Source organism: Cherax quadricarinatus, unplaced genomic scaffold (assembly GCF_038502225.1).
Source record: "Cherax quadricarinatus isolate ZL_2023a unplaced genomic scaffold, ASM3850222v1 Contig6575, whole genome shotgun sequence".
Taxonomy (NCBI): Eukaryota; Metazoa; Arthropoda; class Malacostraca; order Decapoda; family Parastacidae; genus Cherax; species Cherax quadricarinatus.
In genome coordinates, this window is record NW_027201601.1 from 1 (window position 1) to 9090 (window position 9090).

A 9090-nucleotide genomic window follows, 5' to 3' on the forward strand; every position below is an offset into this window, starting at 1 on the left:
CACATATATAAAATATATATAAACTACTAAAAATAATGAAAATTTGGGGTCAAAAATGGGGGCAACACATTATCCACTAACATTACCATAATAGCATCCATTTTCCACTGATGTTGCATTCCCCAATGGCAAATAGTGTCCATGGATACCCCAGCTGCACTACACAACACTCTTCAGGCTCCATTTTCAAGTCATGGCATTTTAAAGAACAAATATTTGTGACTAGCATAGGTGCACACTTGGCAAGGAGTGCCCAATTTTCTGATTAGCAGGCAATCACCACACCGCTATTATAAAATTGTTCCAGGCGGATGCTTACACTTGGCACAATGTCATGTCACCACCTTGACACAAACACCCTGCTGCTGACCCACTTGTCATGGTCAGTGAGACATTCACACATACACACATACAAACACATAAAAAACACTCAATCTCCCCACTTGCTGGGTGTGTGCAGCAGGATGGGTTCTTCACACACTAATCTCATAATTCATATCATATGCAGAACGCCGGTCAAGATCTTGTGGAGTAGCTAATCGGTGGTCAGGCTTAGGAGTATGAGTAGGACTCAGAGTTCCTCCATGTGACCCACGCTGACTGTGAATTACAGCATGGTGTGCATCATGAGGCGCCCCATGTGAACCCTGGTGATGAGGAGGACCTCGTGAAGACATTTCTATGCTATCCATCATATCTAAAGACCTGACAAAAGAGACAGGTCGTTTTTGACCAGGACTTGGTCTGCTACCTTCCGTTGGGGTAGGAGGAGTAGCTAGACCACCTCCATAATTCTTCCGTCTAATTTGAGGAGACTGGGGACCAACATAACTTGGACCCGAGTTGCGGCGCCCAACATTCATTTGCTGCTGAGATGGATACCCTTGGTGTGGCTGGTGTCCCATATGATGAGCATAGGGGGCTTGGTGTGTAGGTGGGTAATGTCCACTATGAACACCAGCTACCTGGGTGTGATGGATAGAATGATAATAATGAGGTGCAGGACAGGTTTGTGTCGGACTGGTAGGATTTGAACGATATTCTTGTGATCCACAGGACTGGTAAGCTGTTGCAGGGTCATTTGGTCCACCTTGACAATACTGTGGAGGTGACTGGTCTCTCCAGGTGTACTGGCCATGTTGAGGAGATCCAGCCAGCTCCTGAATATTGTCAAACATTGTAGTTGTACGTGGATATGAAGCACTTGGTTCTGATGGTTGTCTCATCAATTCCGATTCAGACATATAGCGTCGCTGGGGTGAACCATTTGAGTGAGAAGTATGAGGAGGCTCGTAAGAATATTGAGGATAATACTGAGGTGGCCCTCTACCTCCATCATTTCCAATACCAATGAAGTCTGGGCGGCGAGGCTGAGTAGGAGTGCTTGGATTTGAACGACGTAGAGGAGAGGACATGGCAAGAGGTGTTGGAACACCTCCAAGCTGCTTCATGCGATGATGTAATGTAGGAGAGCCTGGGACTCCCTGATATACCTGTTGGCCACTAGGACTAGAAGGTCCCGTGCGGGGTCCTCCAGGTGCTGGTGGGGAGGTCTGAATGGGACGTTCTGGTGAAAGAGGATCTGGAGTGGTAGACCGTGATCGACCATCTAGTCCCCTGCAATAATATGGCTTCTCTTATAATGTGTATATGGATGAGAGAGGTCAAAGTAAGATCATTAAAAAAAAGAGAGCACAAAACTAAGTAATGTATATGCAGTAGACCCTTGAACCACAGAGACAATGAAGGTGGCAAAGTCATGTAACAGCTTATCCATACAGGAATTGGAAGAAGGCTCAGGAAAATAAGTATGACATGCATAAAACATCCAATTCACATGTTCAAACTGCCAGAGAATTACAAAGGGCAGGTGTAAGAATGAAAAGTACTGGAATGAGGACTGGAAAATGATGGCTGCTGTTAAAATCCTTTATCGAAATCAAATCAAATTCTAATGTTATGGAGGCCAAGCAGATAGAGAGAGCTATACACAAGAGGGTACAGGTTCATGGATCTAGATGTGTAGGAACACCAGTGTTCAAGATAGAGAGAAGTGCAAGAAAAGTGAACCAGTCTCCACGACTCACTCTGTGACCGTTCACAGGGTGAACAAAAATTAAAATCATTAAATATAAAATGAGCGGCAAAGGTAAGAATGAAATCTAAGAATTCAAATAAATACTAACTTCAGTCAAGCAAAGCTGAATAGAAATGGAAACTTGGGAAAGAGCAACATGACTGCACATGATGTATACTTTCACTGTATGACTTCATACTTTATTTAGATGCTTGTAGATAAATACATACAGGCTACAACTGGGAAATCAACATTTGGAGTTCTGTCAGATTCCCCTGTATCTTCTAATATTCCATTGTAAAATTAACATTAATACTTGCTACTGATAAAGGTAGGCAAGAAGTAGTTATGGACTAGGGTGGCCAAGGTAAAGTGGTTAAGGTACAGTACTATAGTAGTAAGGGATCAGTGTGTTGAGTTGTGGGGTAGTAGTATGCATATTATTTTAGAGTGTAGGGTGTAGTAAAGAATCAGGAACTGGATCGTGAGGTTGGGATGCTATTGTATTTTTGTGATCAGATTTACATGAGGGTCCTGTTGAGTTTCCCACCTGAATTGGGAAGTAATGAAATCCCTTTCAGTTTCTCTCTCTTCGAGATACGATGTTATAACTTCAAGTGTCCATGGAAGCAGGGAAGGGGAAGGTAATGCATGTGGGATTGGGGATGAGAGTGAATTAGAAAGGGTAGATTTATTAGTGGCTGCCAAGGAAAGAAAAGGTTGCAAGACATTAATGGTTCCAGAGTATGAGTCTGTAAAGCCAAGACTGACTTCATGTGTCTGGGGAGGACAGAGAAAGAGTGCAGTTCAGCAACAGATACAGAAGTTAAAATTTTAGGCACTTTGTCTGAGAATCACAGCCATCCACCTCAGCCTTGGTAGGCTCACATCAACCTTTTCCACAAACTTCCATGTCACCAATTAATGATGATCAGAATGTAACATAAAAACTGTGGTAATTTGTACAGGAGCTATTAAAATATTAGGAAAATATGTTTGACAAATTAGGAAATGTATAAATGTAACCCTATTTGTCTCATAGCACAATTTAACCTTCACCACTTATTTTCAGAAACATAACTTGTGCATTTAACCCTTTTATGGTCCAGAGGCCAAATTTCAAATTGTGCACAAGAGTCCAAGAATTTCCAAAAAAAAAAAAAACTAATATTAGGCACAATACAGTGACTGAAACAATACACAAATAACCCGCACATAGAAGAGAGGAGCTTATGACGATGTTTTGGTCCGACTTGGACCATTTGTAAATGGTCCAAGTCGGACCGAAACGTCGTTATAAGCTCCTCTCTTCTATGTGCAGGTTATTTGTGTTTTGTTATTTTTTTTCTTATGAAATGGTAGAGAATCTTTTTCTGAAGGTAATAAAACAAAAAGTACAAAATTTGATGGAAAATTGACAAAATTATGCTCTCGAGAATTTTGACGTGTCGGCGATATTTACATATCAGCGATTTTACCGACTTCGACTTCCATTTTAGGCCAATTACATTATTCCAATCGACCAAATTCTTAGCTATTTCACTAGTATTACTTCCATTCTATTGATTGAGCACAAAAAATCGCCAATTCAACTGTTTCAACTACAAAATAAAGTGATCGGAAATTGATAATTTGGCCAATTTAACGCAAAGTTCAAAATATTCCAATTTCAAAATAGGGTCCAGAATAAACAATGCAGGCATTGCTGGTACTAAACTAACATTTCCTCTGTTCATTAGTTACGTTTTCAGGCTTTACAAATGAATTTCATTTTGAATTTTTATTCACATAATGAATTTTTATTCAAACCAAAAATGGAAGATTTACCGTTATGCAATACTGTAATAATTGTATAAATAATATCACCACATTTGTGAACATATATTAGACCCACCAGCTGGTGTGTATTAGACATGTGAGGTCATTTGTTTACTCTTGAACATCAGCAAAAATTTAACATTCCGCTAATTTGAGCTCAGTTTCAAACCATTTCCAGTACTAAAACCAAAATCATTTCTATTTCTGTAATATATATTCCATTATATCAAATGAGACCAAGAAATTGCAAATACAACTATAAAAAAAAAACATACAAAAAAACACTGGAAAGCTGCTTTTTTAATAAAAAATTACAGTCAGTTTTTTTTCTCTCATTATGCACTGTGTGATGCAGGATTTATTTTATGTGGTGCACACATACCACATAGATGTATTCTCTCATATCAAGGCCCAAATTTAATGCTCACAACTTATCAGAGTGAGCTGAGCTCATGGTGTAGATCTACGGTTTGGACCTTCAACTCAAAGCCGTAGAACTACGGCACGGACCCTGAAAGAGTTCAATTTAATACAAGCAAGGGGAGAAGTGATTCAATTCTTTGGGTCAAGAGTCCTTCACCACAACAAGGGCTTCCCATAAAGGAACACTTGATTAAAATAAAGGCAAATTAAACTTCTTAAATAACTTGAAACTGTTGATTTAAAGAGTCATTCTTGGCTGCAAGAGTAGCACATCCATCTCACAATTAGCAGATGGAGGGTCAAGCCTCCACCACTTTAGGTGCTTAATGACCCAGACAGGCTTAACATACTATCTCCCACCAAGGTAGGGTGACCCAAAAAAGAAACACTTCCACTATCAGTCACACTATTACTGCCTTGCCAGAGGCGTGTAGATACAAGACAGTGATAGTGTGAATGATGGTGAAAGTTTTTTTTTTTTTGTTTTGGGGGGGGGGGGGGGGGCGACCCTGCCATGGTGGGAGACAGCCAGTGTTAAAAAATAATGATAATAATTTAGTAACCTGAGTCTGATAAAAATTATTTCTTCTGCATGATCACATGATGAACTCTCCCAAATCCTTTAACTACTATCTCCACATATTTCAGTTATCGCCGATTTTTTTCGTAAAAATATTGGCTCAGCTTTCGTTACTTTCCTCCATTCTAGTCGGTGGTACGGTACCTGTCCAAGTGCCACATACACACAAAGCTTCCCATATATGCATTCTGAGACAGTGTCGCTTTGTTTCTCGGTGAGTGAACTTTATCCTGCGAGGTCGCAGGAAACTTTTTGTAATAATTCATCGTTTCTTGAACTTGTTTATCCTGTGTGACTGCTAAATAAGCCACCATGGGCCCAAAGAAAGCTGCTAGTGCCAGCCCATTGATAAAGAAGGTGAGAAACACAATAGAATTCAAGAAAAAACTCGTAGCAAAGTACCAAAGTGGAGGAGGAAGAGTGAGGGGAGAATGTGCCTTCTTCAGTGATTCTACAATACGTATGATACTAAAGCAGCAGGAGCCGATAAAGGCTACAGCGCCAGCCAGTGATAAAGTGTAGCAAATGAGTTAAGCGATTAAGTGATAGAAAAAGGACGGCACGAAACTGACTCTTCCAATGTTATTGGAGGTATGGTTTTTTTTTTTTTATTATCACACCGGCCGATTCCCACCAAGGCAGGGTGGCCCGAAAAAGAAAAACTTTCACCATCATTCACTCCATCACTGTCTTGCCAGAAGGGTGCTTTACACTACAGTTTTTAAACTGCAACATTAACACCCCTCCTTCAGAGTGCAGGCACTGTACTTCCCATCTCCAGGACTCAAGTCCGGCCTGCCGGTTTCCCTGAATCCCTTCATAAATGTTACTTTGCTCACACTCCAACAGCACGTCAAGTATTAAAAACCATTTGTCTCCATTCACTCCTATCAAACACGCTCACGCATGCCTGCTGGAAGTCCAAGCCCCTCGCACACAAAACCTCCTTTACCCCCTCCCTCCAACCCTTCCTAGGCCGACCCCTACCCCGCCTTCCTTCCACTACAGACTGATACACTCTTGAAGTCATTCTGTTTCGCTCCATTCTCTCTACATGTCCGAACCACCTCAACAACCCTTCCTCAGCCCTCTGGACAACAGTTTTGGTAATCCCGCACCTCCTCCTAACTTCCAAACTACGAATTCTCTGCATTATATTCACACCACACATTGCCCTCAGACATGACATCTCCACTGCCTCCAGCCTTCTCCTCGCTGCAACATTCATCACCCACGCTTCACACCCATATAAGAGCGTTGGTAAAACTATACTCTCATACATTCCCCTCTTTGCCTCCAAGGACAAAGTTCTTTGTCTCCACAGACTCCTAAGTGCACCACTCACTCTTTTTCCCTCATCAATTCTATGATTCACCTCATCTTTCATAGACCCATCCGCTGACACGTCCACTCCCAAATATCTGAATACGTTCACCTCCTCCATACTCTCTCCCTCCAATCTGATATTCAATCTTTCATCACCTAATCTTTTTGTTATCCTCATAACCTTACTCTTTCCTGTATTCACCTTTAATTTTCTTCTTTTGCACACCCTACCAAATTCATCCACCAATCTCTGCAACTTCTCTTCAGAATCTCCCAAGAGCACAGTGTCATCAGCAAAGAGCAGCTGTGACAACTCCCACTTTGTGTGTGATTCTTTATCTTTTAACTCCACGCCTCTTGCCAAGACCCTCGCATTTACTTCTCTTACAACCCCATCTATAAATATATTAAACAACCACGGTGACATCACACATCCTTGTCTAAGGCCTACTTTTACTGGGAAAAAATTTCCCTCTTTCCTACATACTCTAACTTGAGCCTCACTATCCTCGTAAAAACTCTTCACTGCTTTCAGTAACCTACCTCCTACACCATACACTTGCAACATCTGCCACATTGCCCCCCTATCCACCCTGTCATACGCCTTTTCCAAATCCATAAATGCCACAAAGACCTCTTTAGCCTTATCTAAATACTGTTCACTTATATGTTTCACTGTAAACACCTGGTCCACACACCCCCTACCTTTCCTAAAGCCTCCTTGTTCATCTGCTATCCTATTCTCCGTCTTACTCTTAATTCTTTCAATTATAACTCTACCATACACTTTACCAGGTACACTCAACAGACTTATCCCCCTATAATTTTTGCACTCTCTTTTATCCCCTTTGCCTTTATACAAAGGAACTATGCATGCTCTCTGCCAATCCCTAGGTACCTTACCCTCTTCCATACATTTATTAAATAATTGCACCAACCACTCCAAAACTATATCCCCACCTGCTTTTAACATTTCTATCTTTATCCCATCAATCCCGGCTGCCTTACCCCCTTTCATTTTACCTACTGCCTCACGAACTTCCCCCACACTCACAACTGGCTCTTCCTCACTCCTACAAGATGTTATTCCTCCTTGCCCTATACACGAAATCACAGCTTCCCTATCTTCATCAACATTTAACAATTCCTCAAAATATTCCTTCCATCTTCCCAATACCTCTAACTCTCCATTTAATAACTCTCCTCTCCTATTTTTAACTGACAAATCCATTTGTTCTCTAGGCTTTCTTAACTTGTTAATCTCACTCCAAAACTTTTTCTTATTTTCAACAAAATTTGTTGATAACATCTCACCCACTCTCTCATTTGCTCTCTTTTTACATTGCTTCACCACTCTCTTAACTTCTCTCTTTTTCTCCATATACTCTTCCCTCCTTGCATCACTTCTACTTTGTAAAAACTTCTCATATGCTAACTTTTTCTCCCTTACTACTCTCTTTACATCATCATTCCACCAATCGCTCCTCTTCCCTCCTGCACCCACTTTCCTGTAACCACAAACTTCTGCTGAACACTCTAACACTACATTTTTAAACCTACCCCATACCTCTTCGACCCCATTGCCTATGCTCTCATTAGCCCATCTATCCTCCAATAGCTGTTTATATCTTACCCTAACTGCCTCCTCTTTTAGTTTATAAACCTTCACCTCTCTCTTCCCTGATGCTTCTATTCTCCTTGTATCCCATCTACCTTTTACTCTCAGTGTAGCTACAACTAGAAAGTGATCTGATATATCTGTGGCCCCTCTATAAACATGTACATCCTGAAGTCTACTCAACAGTCTTTTATCTACCAATACATAATCCAACAAACTACTGTCATTTCGCCCTACATCATATCGTGTATACTTATTTATCCTCTTTTTCTTAAAATATGTATTACCTATAACTAAACCCCTTTCTATACAAAGTTCAATCAAAGGGCTCCCATTATCATTTACACCTGGCACCCCAAACTTACCTACCACACCCTCTCTAAAAGTTTCTCCTACTTTAGCATTCAAGTCCCCTACCACAATTACTCTCTCACTTGGTTCAAAGGCTCCTATACATTCACTTAACATCTCCCAAAATCTCTCTCTCTCCTCTGCATTCCTCTCTTCTCCAGGTGCATACACGCTTATTATGACCCACTTCTCGCATCCAACCTTTACTTTAATCCACATAATTCTTGAATTTACACATTCATATTCTCTTTTCTCCTTCCATAACTGATCATTTAACATTACTGCTACCCCTTCCTTTGCTCTAACTCTCTCAGATACTCCAGATTTAATCCCATTTATTTCCCCCCACTGAAACTCTCCTACCCCCTTCAGCTTTGTTTCGCTTAGGGCCAGGACATCCAACTTCTTTTCATTCATAACATCAGCAATCATCTGTTTCTTGTCATCCGCACTACATCCACGCACATTTAAGCAACCCAGTTTTATAAAGTTTTTCTTCTTCTCTTTTTTAGTAATTGTATACAGGAGAAGGGGTTACTAGCCCATTGCTCCCGGCATTTTAGTCGCCTCATACGACACGCATGGCTTACGGAGGAAAGATTCTTTTCCACTTCCCCATGGACAATAGAAGAAATAAAAAAGAACAAGAGCTATTTAGAAAAAGGAGAAAAACCTAGATGTATGTATATATATATATGCATGTGCGTGTCTGTGAAGTGTGACCAAAGTGTAAGTAGGAGTAGCAAGATATCCCTGTTATCTTAGCGTGTTTATGAGACAGAAAAAGAAACCAGCAATCCTACCATCATGCAAAACAGTTACAGGTTTTTGTTTCACAGTCATCTGGCAGGACGGTAGTACTTCCCTGGGTGGTTGCTGTCTACCAACCTACTACCT

The 9090-nt window shown here is 40.8% G+C and overlaps 1 protein-coding gene across 1 annotated transcript; it reads right to left on the reverse strand.

Annotated features, from left to right (window-relative positions):
- Positions 1-21: 21 nt before the first annotated feature.
- Positions 22-1618, reverse strand: LOC138852285 (palmitoyltransferase ZDHHC8-like; the record flags this gene model as incomplete). The annotated part of the gene is given in 1 exon segment (XM_070082061.1): positions 22-1618. A coding segment is annotated over 1 exon segment (1145 nt), but the record flags the coding sequence as incomplete, so codon positions are not given.
- Between the last annotated feature and the right edge of the window lie 7472 nt (positions 1619-9090).